Here is a 27,522-nt window from a genome sequence, read left to right as displayed (position 1 = left end):
GAATGAATCAGTTATGAATAGGATCGTTCATAGCCTTATTAATGCGACAGCGTTAAAGGCTCCGTATCGCACAATATACGGCGTGGACGTCCAGCGTCCCGCGTCGGACATCGCTTCGGCAAATACAATTTCGAACAACGCATACCCCACCACGCAGGCCCCCCATATGGCGAAAGAAAGTTACTACGCTAATGGAATTTGCCAATCTACAATACGTGATAAAATTGTAAAATAAGACGTACACAGAACCTAGGTATGTGATAGTGCCGGATTGTAGTTTTAATATACGAGAAAACATAATTCTGTTAGGCGGGAACTCGAACATGCACTTTTAACGCGATAGCATTTTCCATCTACCGTTTGAGGTCTGTCTTAGTAGGAGCGGCGCTCGCCGCGAGCATTTTCAGGTAAACTTTACGGCCACCTAAGCTGCAGTTGTCGGGAAGCGTGAGAAGCACTAAAGGATCATTTAGTGCTATCGCGTTCAACTCTTAAAGGCGAAGTTTAAGCGTCCTTAAAATTTTGAAATAGGGGATGGCCAGAGGAGAAATAAGATAAATATTTACGTAGAAAATAAAAAGGGGGTTTGCAAATAACCGAGGGAAGATGGAGAGGAACGGCCTTTCGGGTATTAAATCATATAAGTATTATTTCAGTCTCCTGTGATGTTGTAGAGGGCCAGGAGACGCTAGCCAGTCTGTACTTACGAAGTTACTCATTCGTACAGTGACAGTATTGTCCCTGTGTGCATTTGGCTACTACTGTGAGAAATAAGACAAAAGAGTTCATATGAAATCGGCCGGACCCAAATATATTTAGCGGCTTATGAGCTGGACTAGTGACGGCACCAAAATAATGGCGCAGCTACAAAGCCAATATTGGTGTTTCACACACTTTTCATGTTCCGATCCACAAACGGGCGGTCCATTTCTACAAGCCCCAATCCCTCCGTCTGTATTATCTGAACTAATCATCATTCTAATAAATTAGCCCAACTCGCCAAATTGTTGAAGGAGTATCGAGAACCAGTCCTACCTCATCGTTAATATTCAAGCTCTCTTCATACAGAAGTACAATTGCGCATGCCTAAACTGCGACATAAAAAAAACTCCGGACACATTAGCTCTAGTGAACTTCCGAAGTTTGAACGTTTTGTTTATGGCTTAAGCATACTTGAATGCTCGTTGAAAAAGCATAGCTACAAGATTTCAAAGCACACCATAAATTCTTAACTTCGACGTACGTTCCAGAGAAGCAGCAATACATTACAACACTACGAATCAGAATACAGGCCTTTATGACTTTTAGACATCACCAGCACCGACGCCATGTCATTTCTTTGATTTTCCACATCGTAAAGGCACCATCTACTACCAGTATTCGACACTTCAGCGTTGCATAACTGGTCATGTAGCACTGCTTCTTGAAGGCAACAGGAGCGCGACTAAGACCGAGCTGTGATGTATCCACTCCGGTAAAGCCACAGCTGTAAAATATCAACACATTTACCAGTTTTTTGCGTAAATCATAGTGACCAGGTAATTAGGCCCCCCGGACGTTTTGGAGAAACTGTACTGACACTAGAATGACAGAACCTGCGCCTATCTATCTAAACTAACATGGTAAAAAATACAGTGGCAGACGACGTCAAAAGCAGAAGGATACGTTGGCACTTCTCGTAAAACGGATCATATGTTTTCGTGGGTCAGCTAAGGAGAAACTTTTTTGACAGCTGTAGCAGCTCGAGTCTGGCGACATACGAATGTGCTATGACGTCCAATAATGTGCTCAGCTCTTAGCTGTCAGAACTTGAAGCCCACTCCTGAATTCGTCAACATAGTGTTCATGCACGAAACAATGAAGCACAGCAACCAATAATCAGGCACAGCAGACATTTCGTCAATGAAGCAGTCAGCAATAAGTTCATCTACGTAGAGTGCAATGATCAGCGAATTGCATTGGGCGCTGCATCTGAATGATAACAGAGCAATGCATCCCGGACGCGCGCACACAAAACTAAAACAAAGGATTACATTTTGGGCAGAGAAAGAGGACCGCTCAGGCATAGTCTTGAAAATCAATCGTAAAAAGTGCACTTCGACGCAGGGTTCATCTTGGAACCGACGGGACAACCGAAGGCTTTGGCAAACGGCGCGAAGTTCATGACCGCCTTGTTGCAGTCGCCGCCATAGATGTTCTCGGCAGGCGTCGTTGCGCAAGCGGTCAGGCAGGCCGTTATGAAGAACACCTTCTCCTCCGTCAATTCCTGTGAAAAAAAGTCAGAATATATTTTCTTTGGTCATTAACAGCAAACGGTACACGTAATGGTTGCAAGTTATTTTATCGTAGCTTTCACAAGTGGAAATTGCACAAGAGTGTGAAACATGTGCTGCAAAACTTTTTCACTTCTCTTGGTATGCGTTTTTTGTGTGAATCGAAATATATTATGTCCTATAAAACGTTTTTTCTTTTCTTTCAGTAGCGTTTGCAGGAAGACCCATATCGGCAAAAGGAAATTGAAGTAAGATCTCTATGTCCATTCTTCAGAAACTGCAGCAAAGTCCCTGCGAAGTTAATTTCCATCGCCAAAAGGGCCTACAGTTAAGGTACATGTGGCTTCAGTCAAGCCTATTGAGTTACATTGTTGCCCTTTCTTTCTTACTCTTAAACGTCCTGAAATAGCCGGAAAGATCGTGACGAACTTATATGCGAAATACCGTTGGTAGTTAGTGCACTCCTGATTATGACAAGGGCTGGAAGATCGGGAACAATGTCTTCGTGATTGACTGTAAAGCAGCAGCCGTTGTCGCACGGAAGGCCAAGGAACCAAGATCCTACTTCATCAGAGTCGATTGTGGAATACAAATCGATAGAAACCGGATGGATCTCGTGCGGCTGTAGCCGAACACTGATGTCAAGACAGGTAGTTACAACTTCCCACAGGGTGTAAGCTCGCCAAGCACCGCCAAAATTTGGTCTATCTACTAAGTGAGTACATTGCCGGGTCAGATGAAGAAAAACAGCTTGTTCCGCTGCCTGCGTATGGCGTGAAACTTTCGGGAAGAAGAATGATTGTACCACAACATTACGAATACGAGCACACTAAAAAATGTGGTCTCGCGATTAAAGTGTGCTTGTAGCGCGTCCAGTGTCTAAAGTTTGTATTTGTGATCAGGGTCTCTTTTTAACAAGTGCAGTGATTTAGCCCAACGGCTTCAAGCAACGTATCTGCAAGATCGACAAATGCAGAACAGGGGTGCTATGCAGGATGCGCCGAGTTTCTCGTTCACCCGAGTTTTACCCGAGTTTGCTCGACGGCAGTCAGTGACCGGAGATAGCGTAAAACGCGCAAAGGCTGCAGGGGAAAAAATATGTAGACAAAAAGCCGCGTATGACAACATGAGCGCACCCTGCGCGGCACGCTGCTTTCACGTTTCAAGCGCAGACGGCTGCACAACGAAACGCGCCAGCGCCGCGTATTGTTATCAACGGATTATCGCAACTTAGCAATACCGTGACTGTCCCGCTGTCTGTCTGCAGACTTGCCGTGAGCCGCTTGCCACGCCTTTCAAGGGCGCGTCAAGGGCGTGCCTCCTCTTTCGGCAACTATCTTTATATCCTCGATCGAATGCGAACAGGGTACATGCGGCGCATTCTTGCACCTGCGCTTTCGCTCAAACGAATGCGTTAAAATACAACAAATAAAATAACGAACATTATTATTTCTTTAAGTGTCTGTTTTTCGTTTTGAATGCTAGAAATTTCTGATGACAAACGGAGATCGAGCAAATTATTAAATTTTGCACTTCTTGCCGCGAGTGGCGACAGTGAGGCGAAAGCTTAGAAGCGCATACATTGAAGAGGGTCGCACGCACGAGGCAGTTCATACGGTGAGAAGTCGCCTAGGGGCGCTACAGTGCTATTCTCAATAATGTCAGTGATCACCAGTCTTTCTCTATTAGGTGAATAGAAACGCAGCGCCGTGGTACGGCTGTTCATCGCAGGCGCCTTAAGGCCCCCGCTTTACCAACTAAAAACGTTACACTAGTCATAAATATGGGAGCAACGGCCGTCGCTGCAAAATGGTGGTCCGTAGTGCCCGTAGTGACGCAGTTTAGTGAAAATGTACCAGTTTATCTGTGTGCGCGAAGCCTCGGCGATGCATTGCGAAGAAGTGCGTGCTTCCCATCGACACAATTCATCGCTTGTCATCGCTTGCCCAGTGAAAGTGCCTCTGAGCGCATGTACGCAGTATTTGAGTGTTTTGTGCGCACCAAGGTGCTTGCGGATTACTTATGCTGGAGCCAGCAGCGATCGCAGAAGGATATCGTAACGACACCGCAGTAATTGCATTTTGGCAGGTGAGGGCTCTTTTATGCGGTTATGAAATGAGACTTGGAACTGAGGAAGTTGTTGGAACTGTTGAGTGCGCAGTGCTTGTGATGAAATGCCATTGTACTGGGTCTAGAAGAGCGAGCGATTATCGGACGCTGATCGTGTTTACGACGTTGTGGCTCCGATACATCACCGATGACAGAGCAGCCATCTCAAACGACTGCTGCGATACGCACTCCTCAGCATCGTCGTCACCCTCGGCGCATCGGCGCCTTGCAAGCAGCTACGGTGACGTGCCGATAATTATTTACTGTGCGCTACGTCGCCACAATGCAGGCAGTGAAACCGTGCTGTGGGGCCATCTCAGCCCGAGAAGCCAGCGACAGTCAACGCTTTGTTTTTGATAGTAGTGCGCAGTACATAACCGATGACAGTGTGTTGTGCGTGTTTTATGTCGGTGGTGAATATTGTTGATGCCTCTCAGCTCGGCACCGCGTCGCTGTTGCCGAAAGATAAGTTGGGCGTGGCCCAACCGTGGTGGGTGCGCGCACAAGGGTTACATGCCTCGCACGGGGCGTGACCTCTGGCTTTGATTGACAGGCGAAATCGCGCTAAACTCGTACATCGCGAAACCCCCGCCGAGTTCAACTCGGGAACATGGCGCCGGCAGCAGCAGCAGCCTGTGTTATTGTAGCCAGCGGCAGCAAGCGTCAGTATGACCGTCTGTACCCGTTCGCGTACATGACCGCCCTGGAGTTTCAGCGTCATTTTGGCCTGTCGAAGACATCAGTGTGCTGGCTGTGTGACGAGCTAGGCGAAGACTCTCGTCTGTGGAGACAGCGTGGCGGTCTTCATTCGCTCACCGTTGAAGAGCAAGTCCTCTGCGCCCTCCGTTTCTACGGGACTGGGAGTTTTCAGGGAAGCGTCGGCGCCGAGCGTTACATTGGACGTCATCAAACTATTGTGAGCCTCTGTGTCAGAGATGTCTGATGCGCTTATTGATGCGGCAGTGCGGAAGCGGTGGCTGGCTTTCCCGAAGACTGAGGCTGAGCGGGCATTTATAAAAAAACGCTTCTTACTTCGCGGAAGCATTACGAACGTAGTCGGGTGTGTCGACGCAACGTACGTAGGAATTAAGGTGCCTTCCATGTCAGCGTTACTGTGATTAGCATTGAAGCAATGTCTAGACGCACCATATTGCCAAATTTGTCACTTCTATGTAGCCGACTTAAATTTTGTGTTACCGGCGTCACACATACGGCAGCCTATGATACTGACTTTTTCGCTAGTTGCTGACTTTTTACCGATTGTTCTACTTGTGCTATCAGGGTGCCTTCCAAATGGCTCACTTTTTTGGGGAAAGAGGTTAATGAAGTATAAGTAGATAAATGGATATCACAAATTGTGTGAAGTACCCTGTGAATGCTAATCTCTTAAAGAACTTGGTTTTTTTATGAGATTACTTAGTACAAGTTAGTTTGCATAATGCTGAATTTTGGTCATGCGTCAGCTATCGGCCGCACTATGAAACAGCAAGGCATTGCACAATTCGTTGCAGTGCGAGATGCGGATTTCGCGCGCAGCCGGTTGTGCCTATGCATTTATGGCAAAATGAAAATGCATTGAGAATCTTAGTGTGCTGGCTTGCATGAAGAAAATACTTCAGAGTGTTTGCTGTGTTCACTGCTGGTGCATGTGCCAGTGGTTCAGTGTATTTTCTTTTGGGGGGGCAGCGTTATTCTGTATGGACACATCGTATATTTTTGTCTCATAATGGGGCTCTAATTCTTCAGCAGTAGAGCAATGCAGATCCAATGCTCTGCAGAACTCGGTGCGCGTGACGATGTCGTGAACCACCAAGGCAAAATTACATATCGGGAGAAATGTGGTGCAGATACCAATGAAAAGTTGGTCTTTAACCCGCCATGATAAAAATAAAGATTGCAGAGCGAATAGACCTTTTGTACAGCTTTAGAGCAATGATTACACAAACTGTGACATGCTCAAACGTGTAAAAGCTTGCCGTAATGCCAAAGTAGGATGAGCGATATGCAGCATATTTTGGCATTGAACATGTCTTGTAAATGCTATTTTTATTGTAAGCCTCAAGCCTCGCTGTCACGCCTTTCCCTCCGGCACTCCCTTTACTGAAACGCTGCACTATCTTTCTATTGGTGTCATGATGATGATGGTAACGGCAGCAATAAGGCTGGTTAATGCTTGCCCCTTTGATTCCGGCGAGTTTAGTGGTACAGAATATGGCACGTGCATACACCTGTGCAGCAAAATTTTATGCTTGCGGTGATTTGTTGGAGAGCTAATTCGTGTTGGGACATTTCAACGATGTGCGCTATTGTGGCTTAATAACTAGACCATTGGTGAGGTTGAAGACTCGTTGTATCGGTATAGAAGCTTGAAGCTGAATTGCACCACAATTCGACGGGACTCAAAGAAGAGAAATACACACAGCAGAACGCTCTGCTGTGTGTGTTACTCTTCTTTGTGTGCCGTCGAATTGTTGCGCGATCCAACTTCATATAGAGCATTGGGCCTCTTTGGTGCAGGACTGAGGAAGAGAAATACACACAGCAGAACGCACTGCTGTGTGTGTTACTCTTCTTGTGAGCCGTCGAATTGTTGCGCGATCCAACTTCAAATAGAGCATTGGGCGTCTTTGGTGCAGGACCGAGGAAGTGTGAGCTATTCGACACCATGCCAGTGCCTTGCCACACAATTATAGAAGTCTGAAGGTTTGCAAACAAAGCTTCGCTTTCAAATCCACCTGCTCATGTAATACAAGCACTGATTGAAAGAACCATCATACAAAAATAATGGTGAAATTAATGGCCTTTGAAAATTTGTATGTTGACACTAATGGCATAATAGGTGCCACAGCAAACTCGACAATTGTACTGGACAGAGCACTTTGTTTCCTACGTGAAGCACAAGCTTTCATTACATGCTGTGCAGATAACCAAGCTCAGTTTGTTTTAACGTGGTACACGGCATTCACTGTAATCTGTTTTTTATTCTAAAGTGCCAAACACCACCTCTTTTTCGAGGATGTCATGGGAATATTTGGCGAGAACTGTTTACAGCCCCTCATAATGGAAGTGTGGCCAGGCAGCTTTGCTTTGGTGCCTTTATAGATTTCTGTTCCTGATCATTGTGTGCTATCAAGTTGCTAAAGTCTATGCAACCAGTGCAAGGCATTACGTGATTCTATAGTCAGATACAACTTTAGGAGGCCGCAGAATCTGCACTTCAACGGCAGGTGAACACAAGCCTGTACCAACGGGCACACACTCTACACTGACATCTTTCCGCTGGACGCACTAATACCCGCTCATTGGAGAGGGACTATTTCTTTATACGTGGAGGCAATCGGCTGCTGTGCTTTGGTCATCTGGGCGGGGCCTCTCCTGTCTTGTGAAGTTGTATCCGACTAGAGGATGCCGCTTTTCATACAACACAAAAGGACAAAGTGTACAATTATTTGGCCTATGAAATGGATACATCACAAGTGAGCTATGCATGGGCTTAAGCTGTGTGAAAATTAGTACATGCAAATATATGACATTGTTAACGAATATGTGGTATCGAACATGCATGTAATGGCACGTTTAAATCAGGGAGTGTTGCATTCATGTGCACAGCCTATAGGTGATAGCATTATTAAGGTCATGCCGTTTCCTGTCTTTTCATTGTGAAATACACACACCGTTCATCTTGTGGCTAATCAAAACCCACTGTATTCTTGCACATAAAAAGAACAAACAGCACAATGACGTATATGCTGCATTAGTGTCTTTTTCATTTACACGGTCCAAGTTGTCTTACGTGTTTGCTCATGTTGAAGAGACATCAAGTGCATGTTACAAGTGTCCCAACATGCACAGCACAATGTTTACTGCAATAATTTTATTCATGCTCTTAAATAATAAACAAAATAATAAACTGAAAGCTCCTTTATAAGGTGTGTTCTGGGGGCTCGACTGGAGAGCAGTGAGGGCACTGATGCTACTGTTGTAGAGCAGCCCTCTGGACCTTGCCACACTCTCAAGAGCATGTGCCTGGCACTCGCGTACTGCCACCAGGCGGTTCAGTGCCTCCAGCAGCGGAATGTTTTGCTGCAAAAAAAAGGAATGGATTGTTGGAATGAATCAACCGCATATAAACCATTATTTACAAATAAAAATGCTCATTGCAATATTGTTACTAACTGCCCTTAACTGTGGAAGCCTTTAGTGTATGCATAATAAAACAATTTGTCGGGACAACATTGCTTTATTTTTCATAACGGGTTGTTTTTTTCAGAGCCAATTGTAATGTTTATTTGTGTGCCAACAGCTGAGGTGTCCTCAAACCTTCACAAGTCTCTACTGTCAGCACCACAAACCTATTTTTGTTCACTGCAAAATCAATGGCGCTTCCTACAATCCCGTCTTATGCGAGCTGATTGCATCCTATGCCTAGAAACATCATATTTTTGTCCCATTATGTAATTTTCTACCATCCTCGGCTGCAGTTCTCTCTCCTTGACATTCATTCTGTAACGCTTATGTAGTCACCTGTTATAAATTGGCAACAAGTGATTGAAGACGTGCATGGCCTGCCCACCGACTCCATTTTTTTTTCTTAATCTCAACTAGCATACCAGTTGCCACGGTTTACTACGCCACTGTCTTCCTGCCTTAATGCTATCTCCAACAACTTTTGTTACTTTGCTTTCTGTGCAGTCCTCGACTTCTCAAGTTTCTTTGTTAACCTCCAGGTTTATGTCCCATATTGCATAACCGGTTGAATGCAACGATTCTAAACATTTTTCAATGATATCGGTAACGTGGCGATCACGATTCGGTAATGCCTCCCATGTGCTGTTCAACCCATGAAATTTCTGTATAGGTTTCCTGCTTTATATCAGTACCTGCTATTGATATTTCACTCGGATAAAGGTACTCTTCCATAGATTCTGTGGGCTGAATGTCACTGATGAATTTCTGTTATATCACTAAGTTAGTGAAGGTTACCTTTCTCTTTTCCATATTTTCGCGGGCCCACGTACATGTAAAAGCACGAACACTCATTGGCTCTCAATGCCTTTTTTAAACTGCAGGACATTCAGTTCGTTACTACGAAAGTGACTTAATCCGTGCACTATTATTATGCTAAATATGAAACAGTAAAAATATACTTATCTGCAGTTTGTCGATGCCTCCGTCACTGTGTTCGTTGCAAGATCCATCGTCGGCACCACCTCCTTGTCGCATAGTAGCTATATCGGCTGTCTTCCTTTTGCACACACTATGCAATATTCGTGACGCTCGCAGTCACGCAGAGTGGAGGAACTCAGCGCACTCAAAGAAGCAGCACCGGATAAGTTGTTTGTTCAGGATTGTGCCGTGAACAGTAGGTACGCGTTGCGATCTGTAAAATCTCCTAAGCTATTCGCAGTCTTTCGGGGTGCACGGAAAGATTGCTCACAGAGGAACAGAACTATCCAAGAAATAGTGGTCATCGTCACGCCTGATCACAACGTCGCGCACTGCAAGCTCGTTGTACGAGTTTGTTTACACTGGGCCTCTTCGATGTTTAGCCGCCATGTTCGCCCGATGAATGTATGTGACACATGGTATGTGATGACGCCACCACAGCGTTCCCTCGTGGTATAATGCGAAGCGTACTAAATTACAAATTAGTCGAATACACATTCAGTGTACATCTTGTAAACTGTAAAATGCTTTTAAACCACGTTAAACTAACTAATAATATTGTATTAAATGCCTTTTTTTATAACTCGCTTGTGCGTGTAATGCACTCGGTGGAACGACAAACAAGTGAAAGAAGGCGCGACCATGCACCGACGGTATGATCATGTGAGCCCCAGTTTGTCGACCGCCCAGAAGGCAACGCCCAAGGAATGATAGCCACCCAGAGTGAATCTAGATAAACCAATGAAACTGGAGGCTTGTCGAAAGATAAACTGTGTCTCGGTACCATTTGTGCTTTCATCTTGGGGTGTCGCCAGAGCTCGTGAAGATCCCGTGTTTCGCCAAACTCGGCGCATCCTGCATAGCACCCCAGGGAGAGGAAGAGGGTAAATTTTATCGAAGAGAGAAACCGAGCGCAGGTAGCTCTTCCGCTCTGCAGTCGGCGGCCCCCTCAGTCCAGGAGCCTAGAGGCCTTAGCTGCCCTACACGCTCGGTTAACAAGGTTGAGCTGGTCTGTCGAGCGATGCCTCCCATTGTTCTGTGGTGGGATGTGTTATAGGTGTGACCTGTGGTGTGCTTGCGCAAGCCCCTACCATGTGGTAAAGCGTTGCGCATTGATCGCAATGTGGGTATTTATAGGAATACTGCGCAGGGTGTATAGCGTGGTAGAGACTCAAGTAAGGATACGTGGTTGTTTGCAGTTTTCGCCATATTACGGCTCCCCTCGCATCAGAGCATTATGAGGCGGCGGTAGTGTTCTTCGTGAAAGGCGATAGTGTTGTAGGATATGCGTGAAGGTTAATGGTAAGGGTCAGGGTGAAACTGCTCGGCGCGGCCCTCTCGCGTCTTCTGGTATGCATGCGCTCGGGCATAGGCGTGTGCTTGCTGATTGCCGCGTAAGGACTCATGCCTCAGAGTACCCACGACTTGTATCTATGGCGGGAGCTGACGCGCCCCAATTAGAATGCAATGTGCGGCCCTGGAAATCTTGGCCCTGTAAAAATGTCTGCATGCCGTCTGAGAGACCGTCAGAACTATGACGCACACAAAGTGTGGTTTCGTCGTGATGGCTAACACTGTCGCTAGTTCCTCTGCCTCTGCAGCGCTCGCTATGGAAACCGACGACGCATTTATTTCGATCCCGGAATTTCCGACTACGCTGGTAACAAATGCAGTGGTCCTTGCGCTGCTGGCCTCGTCTACGTATACGACGTTGGGGTGGTTCAAACACTTCCTCGCGGGTGCATGTGCTCCGGCATGTCGCCGTCCGATGAGGAAGGTCGGGTGCATGTTTCTGAGTATTGGTGAGACGTGCATAGTTTCCTGTATTCGTGTTCGGATTTTTGTCAGTGCACTGGTTTTCCGTACGGAATATCCAAGACGTTCCAAGAAGCAGTGTCCGGCTGTTATGCGTTGTAGCCTTTCCTTCTTGTATACCAGGTGGACCTCTATAATTTCCCGTGCGTTGATGAACACCCCAACGCACGGGAAAACGGTGAAGATGTGGAGTTGCATCGAACGCAACCAGCAATCCGATGAACGCGCACCGAAACGCCATCAAAACGTTCCGGCGTTTCACCGAGCGACGCCTGCACTCCAGCCTGCCTGCATTGAACGAACGCTGAATGGAAATGCCTCGCATGGAAACTGTCTTTTTTGGCCGCGTTTCACCACAACTCTTCATGCTTTCTTCGCGAAACTTCATTAACGCATCTGTCAAGGTGAGAGGATCCGTTTGAATCCTTCGGAGCCCGATTGCATGAATTTTCTACCATTTCGAGCCACTTTTATACTATGCCACGCCACCGACGCGCTAAGCCTAGCGCGCGACGCACGACACCGAGCCCCTACGGAGCGCGCAGCTGCGTTCGGCGCCAGGCGTACTGTCTACGCCCACTGTCGAAGTAGACGGTTTCGCCGCGTGCGCCGATACCGTTGGTAGCCCTCCAAGCCGCCGACATGGAATACCAAGTCGAAAGCGCCTCCATCAGCCCTGCCAAGCTTGAAGCCAACTCACGCTGGATCCGTGCAGTGAAAGCCCACCGCGTAGCAGCACCTACCAATCGATAGCCTCGCCACAGCCTGCCAGGCCACCATCCAAGACCCTACTCCACCGCCAGCCACCATTCCCTGCACTACCACTCTGTGTCGTCACGCTTTCCCGTCCTCGCCTCTCAGCGGAGGACTTCAAGGTCGTCTTCCGACCGGGAGCAGGGCTTGACCTCCGCACTACCAGAAACGGAGCCCTGCTCCATATCCTACGTGCTCTTGCCACTATCGACTACGCGTACGGAGAAATCCACATAACTCCCTTACTGAACCCATCTGCCCCCCATCTGAACGACGCGCTCGTCTCTACCTCCGGGTCTCGGAACTCCGCCTGGGTCCCATCTCTTGCCCCCTGCGTGTCTAAATGGCCGCGTCCAACAACGCCCTCCGCGGCTAGAATGCAACGCCGTGGACTCCGAAACCCAGGACGAGATGGTCCAAGATCTCCAAACCATGAATGTCAACACCCCCTATGCCATTGCCGACGCATGCCAGATGGGGCTCTCCAAATCCATCCTGATCAGCTTCGTCTACCCTCCCCTCCACCATCTTCTTCAACTGCGGGATCTACCACTATCTGCCACCCATTCCGCCCGAAAGCTGAGGCTTGCACGAACTGCTGGGCTCCTGGCCACCGCGCGGATGCCTGCACCAAGCCCAAGTCAGCCCTCTCTCACCGCTGCGGCCAGGCCCACAAGGCAGTCGAGCCCCCGACCTGCCTCCCCTGCTGCAGCCTGAGCGAGAGAACCCACGTCACGGCCGCGTGCCCTAGCAGGCTCCGGTTTCATCGGAACGGTCCGTCATCACCTCCAGCCACCTCCATGCCCCAGCTTCCCCCACCAGCGCCACCCAACGGGCCCATCCTCAAGACCTCTCGGCTTTCTCGCCCCCACCGCCGCTCTGTTTCCCGTGGTTGTCGGTCTGCCAGCCACCTTCCAGTCTCCTTCCGGCCTCTGCCTAGGTCCGAGCCGTCCACCGCCCCCGCCACCGCCACCACATCACCGGTAAGCTTGAAAGCGCAGGCTCACACGTCGGAACTGCGGCCAGCGAGGCCTAGTACTATCGCTCTCCAGCAGTTCCATATTCAGCAGCTGTCGCGTCAGCTGGAGGCCGCGCTAGTGCGTCCGTCCTTCCTGCTCCTCCTCTTTTCAAGTTCCCGAACCTCCACAGCCACCGGGTGCGTCGGCGCCAGCTGTGGAGCCAACCAACATGGCATTCTGGGCTGCCCCATCGCGCGCCTCCTTTCCCAACCGCAGCCCCCCGCACAAGCGCCGATTGCTTTCTTCCGATCCCGTCGCGCCCAAGTTTGACGTCATTCGCCAAATATCCTCCTTCTTGGAGGCGTTTAAGCAGCGCGTCATGGCCCGCTTCGCGCGACTTGAGGTAGTACACTGTACGAGAGGAGCTCATCGCCAGTATCGACACCCGCGTGGCCGCCACCGAATCCCACCTTGCCCCCTAGACACCAGGGTCGCGGCCCTAGAGGCCTACCAGAGCGTGACTGAGGCCACAGTCGTACACCTCTCGCTCCCCGTCCCACTCACCCCGGCACCTACCCCAACTACGTCGCGTGACCCGGCCATCCATCATGGGCAGACACCCCACGTGCCTTAATTTCTGGCAGTGTAACTATAGGGGGTCCCATGGCAAACAGAACACCCTGCGGCTCCACCTCCAGAACATTCCTCACGACACTCTCCCCTCTGTCCTAGCACTCTGGGAACCCCTAACTCCCGTGAAGCTGCGCGACTACACCTCCTTTCATCCTTATTCTGAGGCTCACCCAAACATTGCCACGCTGGTGCACCGCAACCTTGCTGCCGTGCTGCACAAGTTGGACGTTTCGGACTGTGCCCATCTCCTCATCGATATCCTTCCTCGCCGTCGCACTGGCTGCCGGTGCGGTGAAATAGGTGATCTTAGATGTTTCCGTGGGAGCAGTAGGGACCGTGGAAGAGGCCGGTCCGCATATATTGAAAATGTAGAAGGCAGAGCGCCTTAGCAACCGCGGTTCAACACGAGTTACTGAAAGGGTGCCGGCGACGAGGATGCACCGCGGCCCCCTAACGCGGTTTACGCTAACCTAACAGAACTGTAGCCTAACTTAACGAGGCCGACACCGGAAGACAATAATGCTCACGACGTAACCATTGCAAGAATACGCCGGGCCACCATAACCGCTTTTACGCTAAGGTAGCGTAACGTAACGTTAACGCAATCCAACCTAAGGTAACGTTAAATTAACGTAACGTAACATAAGGCGGCCGACACGCAAGGACAATAATCCACACGGCGCTGCAGAATACGCCACAGAGTTCTAACGCCTTTCTGCGCTAACCTAACGTAATAGAAGCTAACCTAAACCTAAGCTAACCTGACTTAATTTGGACGAAACGAAAATCCAATAATCCCCACGGCGTGACATAAGGCAATGGCGTTCAACCATTGTTGCTAAGGCGCTGTGCGTTTACTTTACACAAACGGGATCACTCAAAAACGCTCCTGAAATGTCCAGCAGAGCAGGCCCGGCCTATATCATGGCCCCTACCACTCCCCCGGTAATATCAATATGTTTTTTTTTTAAATATGGAGTGCCATAAGGCACTACAAAGTTATTATCCGGCATGACTGACTCAGTGCCAGCGCAGCACGTGTGGCAAAGTCTATTCGATAGACGCACCTCCACACTCACCGATTATCGAATCAGTGCCCGCTGCTTCAGCTATTTCACCGCGCCAACAGCCAGGGGGTGAGCGTAAACAAACTCGACCCCACTCCGCTATGCCGGCACGCCTACGGAGAAACACGCTCAAAGAAACTTCTCCACTGTAGTGCGTAGGCAGAGTCACATATTCAAGGAATAAAGGCCCCCAAATTTTCTCTCTCGCACCCGCTCTTACTCGCGCCTGCGCTAAAACGTCGAGCGCAGCGAGAAACGCCAGGCCCTGCTGTACCTACTACCAATTGTAAAAATGTGACCTAGACGCCACATCCGGCAGCCTGAAGTCCACCCACAACGCAAGTTTTTAATTTTCTTTACTTTTGGCCTTCTCGCCAATAAAAGTTTTTCACCAACACCACCACCTGCACTCCAAGACGGCTTCGGTGTTGGAGCTCGCCGGTGATGTCTCCATTTAAGGGGTTCGCTGGCTATAAACTGGGGCTTCTTGGCTTGAGGTTTGGACGGTTCTCTGTTGTGTTCTTCCTTCAGTTCGTTTACGCCGACCCAGTCGCAGAAACGCTACGTGTGTGCATTGCAGGCGTAAATGCGTTGAGTAATACTTGAAGATACGTCTCGCTGTCGTTCTGATGTGGAAGACTATTTGCATAGGCTCCTCATATTTTGTGCCTGGTGGATCACAGAGAAAGCTCTGAGAAGCGCCCGTCCTTGGAACTATAGCGGCGGTGCATCTTACAGACGGTATTTCAACGCGAGACCGTTAAGGGCCCCGTGCCGCAGAAAATCAGGCGTCAGCCTTTGCGTCTAGAGTGGTTTCGGCAAAAATGTCGAGCCATGCGGGCCCTACGTGTAGCGCAAGGAAGTTACTGAGCTAACTCAATCTCTCAAGGTAAAATATTTCACAAAATAATATACGTGAGAAAAATCGTGAAGTACGACTTGCGCACAACCAATGGACATGATAGCATAGGACTGTAATATGAATATACTAGGAAACATAGTTCTGTTACGCGGAAACTCAAAACACAACCACCTTTTCCAGCGCTTCTACCATTCATAAAGCGGCCGTGGCCTCCAAGATGCGCGCAAACTTCAAAGGCCATAAAGCGACGCGCCCGGTTCCTTGCAACACCTACAGATGGCGCTCGCCTCCATCGCATCACAGCCCACGCAAGAGGCCGCGTTTATCAGAAAGCTCGCCCTTCGTGCATAGCGTTCGCGGCCAGTGTTTCCCGGTGAAAATTACGGTTAAATACGCTCCAGTTCCCGGAAAGCGTGAGAAGCGGTCCCATATCTTTGGATGTTATTGCGTTCCATTGTTTTAGAGGCGAAGCTGAAGCGTCCTCCGAATTTTTAGCACGCTTTTTAGATTTTCGATGCTCGGAGCTGGGGAAAAAAGATGTCAATAAAGAATGGTAGCAAGAAGTATAATATATTTTTTTTCATTTCGTTTTATTTTATTGTATTACCTTGAAGACCCCATTCGGGGTATCACATAAGAGTTGGTTGACATGTGGGCACAAGAAAAGGCAGGTGTTACGGTGAAATAGAAGTTTGAACAGTTTCTAGAAACTTTGAATGACATGTGATGGCAGTGACATTGCAGCGACATTTCCCTGTGCTTGCGATACTAAACAAAATTATGCGCTACGCTTGCACATCAACATTGTCGCTTCTATCGCAATGACAACTTTCACCTATGCCAACAGCGGAACGTTATAGAAGGCTGGCAAAGTTAGCTGTCCCGGCGCAAAATATAGTTACTCTCACAGAACTTAAGTGGCGCCTTAATAGGCGACGACCATTTTTGGTGATCCGGTAGGTATAGGCAATATCAAGAATGCATGCTATTTTTACAACACTACCCACCTCAGATAGACGGCTGTTGCTTTCTTGGTGGTGTCGCTTGAATGCTGCATACGCTATCTCCATCGCTGGAACTTCGGGGAAGATGCTAATGTTTCCAGGTAGGCAGTGGAGCGTTCGATGCTCGAAGGTGTCTTGAATGCTGTCGCTCAGCGAAGATGACACGAACTCGCCTTGAGGGTTGAACTGCAGCGAGAAATTAGCTCATTCTTGATTCAATACCATGTTTACATCCGTAGCACGTAACCAATAATGCCTACACGGTATCCGTAAGCAAAGCAGCATAATGATGCTACCGAAGCATATTACGACAGCAACATTGAAAGAAGTTGTACGCGAAAACATGTTCATTTGTGGTAATGCTTGATAATATAAGGCTTGTAATAAGTTACCATGACCAAAAGTGCCGCAAATATTATGCGCATAGATGGAGAAAACGCCACCTTTTATTCTTAACTTCAGTGTCGTTGTTTGGAAGTCAGATAAGGAACCCGGGTGAGTCGCGAGCTGTATTATAACAATATTTTAGCGGGCATTGTTTTTTACAGCGAATCTGTATGGGGCTAACCGATTCGTTCGTCCGTTCATCTGTCTTATGCGCGGTGTAAACTTCTCCGGCGCTACCCCATGCGCACGCGCACAAAAAGAGAAAGAGAGGCGCGCGATTCGCTGCACCAGTAGTGACGTCGTTGCTCTACGTCGCAGCCGAGAGCACGCAAAGCAGTTTCTCTCCGGCTCAGAAATGGGTAGGCCACACCTCATAGGTACTCCTGAGGAGCAGGCAGCTTTCAATCAGCAAAGCCGTAAACAGAACTGGGAACGAGCTCGTCTACGCCGTGAGGATGCCCGGGCACAAGAACACGCTCGTTTAGCCCAGCGCAAGCAGTAACTGTGTACCGAGGATCCGGCAGCCTTCCATGCCGCGGTTTAATGAACCGTCGGAATTAACCTACTCACCGCCACCGGGGCCGCACATTTCAGCTTCGTTGATTAATCATTTGCACTGAGTGCTGGGGCGGTAATTTCTTTACTTTTATTTTTCCTGCCTCTTGTTCGGCGGCCTTACCTAAGAAAGTTTGCATGCGTGCGTATTAATTACGAAGGACGAGTATTCTTTCTAACCGAGTTTGTTTTCTTAATTGTGTTATATCATTGCACCATTTGCACACTGTGTAAGTTGTTCCTGCATATGTGTAATGCACCTCCTGACAGAGGGGCACATATTGTGGGATCGAACCCGCGACCTCGAGCAATGTCACAACCGCAAAGCTACCGCGGTGGGCGCAGAAGTGTCGATTTGATATGTGACCGCTTCCGTAGTTTAGCCTAGACCCTACGGTGCGATGTAATGTTGCTTTGTTAGTGCACGCCCTGAAAGTTGTCCAGTTGACAAATTTGATGGTGTTTACTTTTGAGAAATAACAGAAACGCGCCGTACCGTACCTTCACTTGACCAGCAACCGATGGCGTGACTATAGTAGTAGCGATTCCATGCCTTATCGCGTCACCTTTTCTCTCTCTTCCCTCCCGTCCTATATTGGTACCGCAAGCGAAGGCTAACAAAGCTTTTAATCACTCGTTTCGCGACTGTGTCGGTTTTGCTCATTCTCTGCCTACTCTCCCCTTCCCACTCTACCACTCTATCTAGCTTCCCCCTGGACTTGCGCGTTAGTATAAAGCTAAGCGCTGCAATCTCTGCAACGTTCTTGTGGGGCCTCATGATAACTAGAGCGGTCAAGAGGCTCAGGTAGTGACGCCCAGGGAACTCCAGAGGGCATTGCGCGCATTCGACACGGTGCATAGGTAAAAACGAGCTTCCCACCTCGCGTCGCCTTTTCTCTCTGCCGCGCTAGTGTCATGCATGCACAGGTTCTGAACCACCCTCCGACGCGGTGCGCCAGACAGCAACAGCAGCAGCTCCAGTGGAAAAGTTTAAGAGGCAAGAAAAGCTTCGCTTTAAAACTGGCCACATAATGCAGGTCATGTAATGCGAAGGCTAGATAACCTGTAGACCATAGGGGCCCAGCTACTGGCATGCGTCTACACACGTCGGCAAGTGCCTATGCGTCAAACGCGTCAAACGCGTCCTGACGCGCGAAGATATGGCCAACTGCCGATGCTGTAGTATCGGCGAGGCGTCGCCGCCGTGCACTAGTGAGAGGCTGCGATGATTCGCCAGCGTCCAGCAATCAGAGGCTGCGAGGCCTCCGGCTGCTATAGCAATGATGGCCACCGATGCGAAGACGCTGACACCAACGACTATCCGTGTCCTTTGGGTGCACAAAACGCGTAACAGTGCTCCTGAAAGACAGTGCTGTGATACTAGGCCGACAACAAAACGATCGACGACTGAGAGTGGTGGCAGTGCGACGAGAACTTGTGACAAGTGCGAACGACGCCGACAGATCCAATCTGCCAACTGTACCTGCGCCGGTCTCAGTGCGATCTCCTGCTAGAACATCGCAGCTATTCATGATTGTGGTAATGGCTGTGCTTGGTGTATGTGTGTCCTGTGCTCGAACCGAATGGATAAATGCATTCGAAGTGCGAAGTCTGGATATTCAGCACTTGCCTTCCACCGATGTTGTTTACATTACGCGTAGGCGTAGCGCGTCCACCGAGTTCGTAACTTGAGAGTGAACGAGCCCAGGTGAGAAATTCTGTCGAAGGAAACAAATGTTCAATTCCGCTTGGCGCTTCAGCAATTTTAAATATGGCACTCTTGATTTCGTGCGGTGTGTTTCACGTGTGATTTATGTAGTCTCAGGTGACTCAAGTTGAACAGGCGAGCTCTGCGCTCGGCAGCGGCCAGTACCAGCGGTAAAAATAAGTTTTGACAGCGAAAGGAACTAGCAGGTGAACAATCGGAAGTACATCTTCAGCCATGCGATTCGTTTTAGCGTGCAATGTACTCTTCGAGTCTGCATCTTAAATACAGTTGAGTAGAAGCTCCCAGTATACTCCTTCACTGACTTCTTTCAAGTGCGGGCGTCTTATGGGCTAGTTGGGGATAAATCGCTCGTGCAGCACTCACGAACGCTCACGCACTGAATCAAACAGACACAGCGCTGTCACGTCTGAGTCTGTGTGTCCTTACACTTGAGAACTGCAAAAATAAATGAAGTGTTTCCAATATGTTCACCGTGTGCAATGCATAACAGGACCTTTATCATACAAGACCAATGCATGCAGCCACGTATACCAGGATTGCTTCCATGCCTACTTGAGAAGCAGGATTTACTGAGTCAACTAAACTATAATTGGCTTTTGATCTTCTTTTATTTTTCTTTGTCGAAAGTATACATGGTGTGGGTGCATTGCGGGGAAGGGGACAAAAGGTCCTCGGTGCTTTGTGCAGTCAGTATGATTAAAGTGCCCAAATCTTTTGAACTTCCAAAAAAATGGTTCCCCCGGTGATATTATAAACTATAGTCAGGAAAAAGCTTAACTCAAAACAAAGTTCCTAATGCATCTTCGCAGAATGTGTTTAGCTAAGAAGCTAAGATTTCTGCTGCAACATTATGCCGCTATGCAGCATATGCACTACAATTATATACGTTCTGTAAAAGTGAACGACTGAGACGGCAATAACAAACTGCACGAGCACTGGAAAAGGTGCTGCCATGTGCATCAGCCACAACAAAATATCGGCGTGCCCAAACTACTTCCTCGAAGGCACCCATATAAAAACTGTTGGGGCACTTCCCATTTTGGGTTTAACACTAAGCTCTTCTGTCGACTTTTCCTGGCGTTGCATTTAAGACTCGTCGCATTGTGGGAATTGTTTGCTCTGTCTCCCTTTGATGTGGCCCTGAGGTTTTCAAAGCACTCTACACCACTCATTCTGTCACAGCTTGAGTACTGCTCATCAGCATAGCCCCCGTACGAAACTCACCTCGCTGACAAACTCTAGGTTATTCAGCGCCGTATAAAATGCACCCTCTCCTCCCGTCTTTTCTGTCGCCGCAAGCTCATGCCAGCCTACGATTACCGGCTCAAAGCCATGAAGTGGCACACACTGCAATAGCAGCGCAACATTGCACTATTCCGTCTATAGTGCAGAGTGTCTGACGGCTCTCTCGACCGCACTCATTGTTCTCCTTCAGTCCTTGGGAACAAGCGCTCATGATAGCCTGATCCCAATCACAACTGTACAGCCCGACACGGCAGCTCCGTGTTTATATCTGGCATAGAGTTTCTCTCCACCCCCCGGGTTATTGACCACCTTCCTTGCGACCGGACTAAGCAGGCGCCCTTGCGCATTGTGCACCCGTCGACTGCCTGGTTCTTGCCCTCTTTGTGTGTGTGACGTGCTCTGTAAGTGAGCAAGGACGCACCTGCGTGTGTATTGCGTGCATTGCATGATTTCCACGCATCTGTTCTGTTTCTCTTCGTACGTTAAATGCGCAGTGTGCATTTCCTGCTCTTGAAATTGTATGTCGTGTATTGCGTGGTTCGCACTCACCTGTTCAGTTTGTGAAATTGTGTACTGCTGCGTGCCTTCCACTAAAAGAATATACCTATGAATAATGGGGCAACGTATTCTGATCACATCGAACACGTTCAGAATAAATTGATATCCATCTTACCAGTTTTGCCATTCTGCCACCATGGTCCACCCCTATCAACTATACCTCAACTCACACCATTTTAATGAACAATTGTTAAATCAGACTGTTTGTTTCTGTATGAGGTGTTCCATGGCATTACACCTTCAACAAAGCTTCTGGATCATGTGCAATATTTCTTGCTGCGTCAGTATACCAGGCAACATTCCCCATTCCCTGTCTGGCCTTGTTGCAATTAAAATCACGGTTAACTCCCTCTTACGCATCCTCGTTTTCTTTTTCTCCATTTGTCTCTATCTGGCATTGTTTTCTCTGCCACATTTGCTTACTGTGTACACTTTATCTCGCTTATTGCTTTTTAAGTAAACCAATAAGAAGGCTCTCTAGCGTTTCCGGGGCACATTAATAGACATTTGATTAATACTATTAACATAAAATTTCAGCTTGCCGTCATAATGCCGGTAAAACATAGAATTTGGTTAACTCTGTAATTGGGAGACCAACAAAGAAGACCATAGACGCTATTGTTAGGGACGCCTTTCCGCAGTCACCCACTACATGTTCAGATTGCGGAAAATTTTAACAATCGCTTTATAGAAAAAAAAATTATTATGGGGTTTTACGTGCCAGAACCACTTTCTGATTGTGAGGCACACCGTAGTGGAGGACTCCGGAATTTCGACCACCTGGGGTTCTTTCACGTGCACCTAAATCTAAGTACACGGGTGTTTTCGCATTTGCCCCCATCGAAATACGGCCGCCGTGGCCGGGATTCGATCCCGCGACCTCGTGTTCAGCAGCCTAACACCATAGCCACTGAGCAGCCGTGGTGGGTAATCACTTTATAGAGTCGGTAAACAGCATAACAAATGGGTGGACAGCAGCAAATTTCCCAAACAGTACATTAGCTAACAGTCATTCTGCTTTTCTACCTACAGTTGACGTAGCCAAATTGTGGTATATAATACTGTCCACGAGCTTAGCAACATCCCCAGAACTTGAGGCTAAGTGCAAAAAGAACGAGGACCACAGAAGGGAACGAAGACACAGTGCTACTAACAACTGAACTTTTATTCCACATGCTTATCACATATATACCATAGTACAACTGGAAGTTGTACCCATGGTTGCGTGCCCTTTCCCTCCAACAGACGCGAAGGGACGCGTTGGCTTGGCGGCGCGCGCCAAAACGTCCCGACGCATCCCAGTAGTTGGGCCTATAGATTTACTCAATTGGCACCAAGTGAAGAGAAGCGGAGTCGAGGACGGCAGGAAATTCGGTGAGGTGAAAACATTAGGAAATTTGCGTGTTCTAACGATCTAGCGCAAGACAGGAGTTGTCGGAGATCGCTGGGAGAGGCCTTCGTCCTACAGCGAACATAAAGATAGGCAGAAGATGATGAAGGAAAAGCGCAGCAGCGTTATAAAGTATGGGAGTCTTGGTTTTTGGTTGGTGTCCATAGTGGTGATGACGACTTGTAGGTTTCTTCTGCCGCATGGGCCACGTTTGGCCAAAGAGCGCAATCGCACGTGGTCACCAACTTCTGTAGGCACACGACGTGAATGAAAAGGTGATACACACCACAAAACATGCTCTGTTTTGCAGAGATGGCCAAGGACTGGAGATTTAAACATGGACTTGAGCAGTCCCCAAGCGGCAAGCGTACAGGGATGAAGCGGTGAATAGGGCGTCGAATGACGCGGAACATGAGTATTGTGCGTGAGGTTTGCGGAGTTGGTGACCTCTGTCTCCAACTATGTCTGGCTGGAACTCTGTCGTGTACCAAGCTACACTACACTGGCACCTACCCTTGGGGTATAAAAACATTTGTAGCCCACCACTAGGCAAGAAGGGCCAACTTAAAGAGCAATTATGTCGTTGAGCCCATTTGGGAACGAGAAGGATATGGAGAAGAACGAGCCCGTTATCTCGAAGTGGCGTGCGCTACCAGCAGGCAGATTACTATTCTTATCTAGCCGAATATTAGGACTCCAGAAAGAATATTGTCACGATTCCCAACAAGCAGGAACTGATAAAAAAGGGCAGGACGCTTTAATTGCAGGCCAACTGAAAAACGACCGCGCAGCGACCTCTTCTCCTCCGCAATGCGCGAGAACTTCGTCTTCTTCTACGTGCCGCGTACTGGTTGTGGCATTTGCCTCCCTCCAGAGTAAGCATCATCCCGGTGCTCTCCTACCTGTCAGGGATAACCTCATAGTTCAGGTCGCTGAGGCGCAGTAAAACCTTGCACGGACCAAAGCACCGCCTGAATAGCTTTTCTGAAAGCCCTCACCGTGGATGAGACTCCAAACGCACACTTTGTCGCCTGGCTGATAGGTGGTGTAGCGGCGCCGTAGATTGTAGTGTCGGGCATCGTAGTCCTGTTGTCGGGCGATTCTGACGCGGGCGAGTTGTCACGCTTCTTCAGCACGTTGAGCAAAAGCATCAGCGTCCGTGCCTGTATCACCGCAGTCATGTGGCAACATCGCATCGACGATTGTTGTCAATTCACGGCCATGAAGAAGGCTCTATTGTGTCTTTCGCGTTGTTTCCTGTTGAGCAGTGTTGTAAGCGAATGTGATGTACGGTAGAATGTAGTCCCAATTTTTGTGCTCCACGCCTACCTACATAATCAGCATGTCGGCGATTATCTTGTTCAAGCGTTCTCTTAGGCCGTTCGTTTGCGGGTGATAGGCTGTGGTCTTTCGGTGAGCTGTGCCGCTGAGGCTAAGCACTGTCTTAAAAAGTGCAGCGTAAAGGCAGGACAGGCAGTCCCTCTGTCCGTTATCACCGCTGGCGCACCGTGCCTCAGAGCAACGTTTTCAATAAAGAACCGCGCTGCTTCGACTTCGGTGCCAATTTGAAGGGTCTTGGTTTCTGCATAGCGTGTCAGGTAATCGGTGGCAACTATTACCCACCTATTGCCAGTATTGGAAGTCGGGAATGGTCCGAGAAGGTCCATACCGATTTGGGCAAATGGGGTCGTGGGCACTTGGACCGATTCTAGTAGCCCAGCTGGTTTCATAAATGGTGATTTGCGTCGCTGACAATCGAGGCATGTGCGCACGTAATGTTTCACAAAGATAACAATCCTTCGCCAGTAATATTTCTCTTTGACTCGGGCCAGTGTTCGCTTGTAGCCGAGGTGGCCAGATGTCGCTACATCGTGGCAGGCTTGCAAGACCTCATGACGGAGGCACGTTGGGACGACAAGTAGGCGGCTGCTTCCGCTTGCAGAGAAGCTCTTGTAAAGAAAGTCATTACGGAATCAGAATGATGGCAAGCTTCTTGCAAATGCTTTGGGCGCGCTTGTAATCCGGCCTTCTAAAAATTCAATAAGCGGAATCAGTTCGCTGTCTTCCCGCTGCTGACGAGCAATCGTGGCCCTGTCTAGAACACCTATAAAAGCCATGTCTTCGTCATCTTCTGTGACTTCCTGCTCAAGCAATAACCTTGAAAGGCAGGCGGCGCCAGAGTGGTTTCGTCCGGACTTGTACACCACCGTCATTTCGAATTCTTGAAGCCTTATGCTCCAACGCGCTATTCGACCGGACGGATTCTTCAAGTTCGTCAGCCAGCAAATTGAGTGATGTTCGCTAACAACACTGAAGGAACGTCCATAGAGATACGGGCGAAACTTCATTATTGCCCATACCACCACAAGCCATTCCTTTTCTTTGGTTGAGTAATTAGACTCAGCACGTGAGAACGTCCTGCTTCCGTATGCAATGACTCTCTCGGCTGAGTCTTGCCACTGCACGAGCGCAGCGCCTAGACCTAAGTTGCTAGCGTCCGTATGAATCACGGTAGGTGCGTCCTCGTCAATGTGAGCCAGTACAGGAGGTGTTTGCGGGCGCTGTCGGAGATCATTAAACTCTGCTTGTTGTTCTTCGCCCCATACGAAGGCAATGTTTTCTCTAATAAGGGGCGTTAACGGTGAAGCTATATTTGAAAAATTGGCTATATATCTTGGGTAATACGAGAAGAGACCTAGGAAACGCCTCACTGCCTTGTTATCTGTTGGCGTTGGAACCATTCCGACGGCCGTGACCTTGTCGGGGTCAGGGCGGACGCCTTGATGACTCACAACATGACCTAAATCTAGAGTTCCTCGAAGCGAAAGTGACACTTTTCAGCTTTCAGTGTTAAGCCGGCGGACCGGATCGTTTCTAGAACCGCCAGTAGCCGTCTCAGGTGTTCCTCGAACGTTTCTGAAAAAGCTATGGCGTCATCGAGGTATACTAGGCTTGTCTGCCACTTCACGCCTGACAGAACCATATCCATGAGTCGTTGAAAAGTTGCAGGAAATGAGCATAAACGGAAAAGCAGCACCTTGAATTCGTAAAGCCCACCAGGCGTTACAAAAGCGGTCTTTTTTCTGTCTCTCTCCTCAACCGCGATTCGCGAATAGGATCCATCGACGAGAAGTAGCGGGCATGGGTCAGCCTGTCGAGAGAATCGTCGAAACGCGGTAATCGGTATACGTCTTTCTTTGTCTCACGGTTCCGCTTAGGGTAGTCGACACAAAAACGTAGACTGCCGTCTTTATTTTGGCCATCACTACCGGCGATGTCCACTGGCTTTTTGAGTGTTGGATAACGTCGTCGTAGAGCATTTTCTTCACTTGCTCTCGGATCTCTTCGTGTTCTTTTGGTGCTACACGGTACGGGTTTTGTCGGATTGGTCTCACTGTCCCCTCCGTGAAAATCCGGCGCTTCGTCAGTGGCGTCTGACCAACTCTGGATGTCGACGAGAAGCAATCGTGAAACTGCTGAAGCAGGTCTACAAGGCGCTGACTTTCCGCCAGTCGTAAGCTCGCGCTGACGTCAAGAACAGGTAACGGTGCCGAAGCGCCTTGCTCTCCTTGTTTTAACGCAAGGCATCTCCGAATTCCGCAATCTTTTCGAGGTAAGCAATTGCTCCGCCTTTTGCAACGTGTCGTCGCTGCTTGCTGAAGATTGTCAGCAGTAGTTCTGTTTGCCCATGCAATACTTTGATGAGACTTGTGGGCGTGGCAATACCTTGAGCGAGCAAAAGCTTAATTATCTGCTCGGCAATGCCTTCCCCATCATACTCTGTGTCGCACCTGATGGAAATAAGACGGCAAGCTAATGGTGGTACGGTCTCGTCGAGTATGATGCGCAAAGGCTTGCGTTGTACTTCTGCACTTTCGTCCCCAGAAAAAGTTAGCGTACATTCTGGTATGTTGATGACGGCGCCATACTCGCGTACACAGTCCATACCTAAGGTTACATTTTTACAGCAGTCGGGGAGAATAACAAAATTTGCGACGAATGACGAATGTCTTATGTGAACCCTTGCAGTACACTTCCCAGTCGGTGTTAGTAGCTGGCCTCCAGCACCTCTAATGTGCGGCCCTGACCATTCCATTTTCGCTGTGCGAAGTTTGTCCGCAGTTTTTTAGTTACGATCGAAATGCCCACGCCAGTGTCTACTAGCGCCGTCACGTCGTGGCCGTTTATTGATACAGTAACATCGCCGCTAACAACCTAGTCTGTCGTCGAATCATCCGGCATATATCGGCTTCGCGTTCGACGGCAATGGGGGATGCTCGCAACTTCGACGTGTGGCAACCTTCGCCTCTGAGGTCGCGCCCTTCAGTTTCGCCGGCGTGGGCTGGGAGATCGCCTTCAGGCCACGTCAGTGGAACTGCGTCTTGCAGCTTGAAAACGATGGCCTGGAGAAGGGGAGCGTGACCGGTAACCGGGAGAATCGGCTTGTCAGCTCGTAGAATTCGTGTCGATGTTCATCGGCTGCCGTCAAAGGCACGACGAGAACCAGTGGATGTAAACCCTTGGTCCCCTTCGATGCTATAAGGGCAATGATGGCAGATGTGGCCCGCCTCCCCACAGTGGAAGCACAACGGCCTGTAGTCAGCTGTGCGCCAAATGTCGGTTCTGCGAAGTGGTGGGCGTGCCGGTTGTTCCCTATATATGGTACCATGGTGACGCCGGTGCTGACTGCTGGTGATACTGCGGCGTCGGCATCGGAGGTGGCGATCGACGGACAACTTCTGCGTAACTGGGCTGCCACGTCTGGGAATTTCGCTCGGGAGCAGCAAAGCCTTGCTTTATTTCTTGGCGCACAACTTGAGCCACCAACGCAGCGGTGCATTCATTTGGCGTGGCACTGAGCTTAATTTCTTCATGAACAATTTAGCCTATCAGCCGACGCAAGGAACTCTCGTCTGCGACCGTCACTGCCGCGGCGCTTACCGGTCCAGTGCTGGTCAGGTGATCACACTGGCGGTTGCGTAGGTTTAACGCACGCTGTATGGCCGTCAATTCTTCA

General features: G+C 48.9%; 1 protein-coding gene across 1 annotated transcript in view; it reads right to left on the bottom strand.

Annotated features, from left to right (window-relative positions):
• Positions 1-806: 806 nt before the first annotated feature.
• LOC126534027 (endothelin-converting enzyme 2-like) overlaps positions 807-27,522 on the bottom strand; it is a 68,712-nt gene continuing 41,996 nt past the window's right edge. Inside the window, exons 6-7 of the mRNA XM_050181239.2 lie at positions 16,645-16,827; positions 807-2,266 (exon numbers count right to left, since the gene is read on the bottom strand). Of these exons, the coding sequence (XP_050037196.2) occupies positions 2,078-2,266; positions 16,645-16,827 (372 nt within the window). The 3' untranslated portion in view covers positions 807-2,077. The remainder of the gene's footprint in view (positions 2,267-16,644; positions 16,828-27,522) is intronic.

The sequence above is a fragment of the Dermacentor andersoni genome, chromosome 7, assembly GCF_023375885.2.
Source record: "Dermacentor andersoni chromosome 7, qqDerAnde1_hic_scaffold, whole genome shotgun sequence".
Lineage (NCBI taxonomy): Eukaryota > Metazoa > Arthropoda > Arachnida > Ixodida > Ixodidae > Dermacentor > Dermacentor andersoni.
Note: the sequence above shows the minus strand (reverse complement) of the source record. Positions and strands in the feature narration are given on the sequence as shown.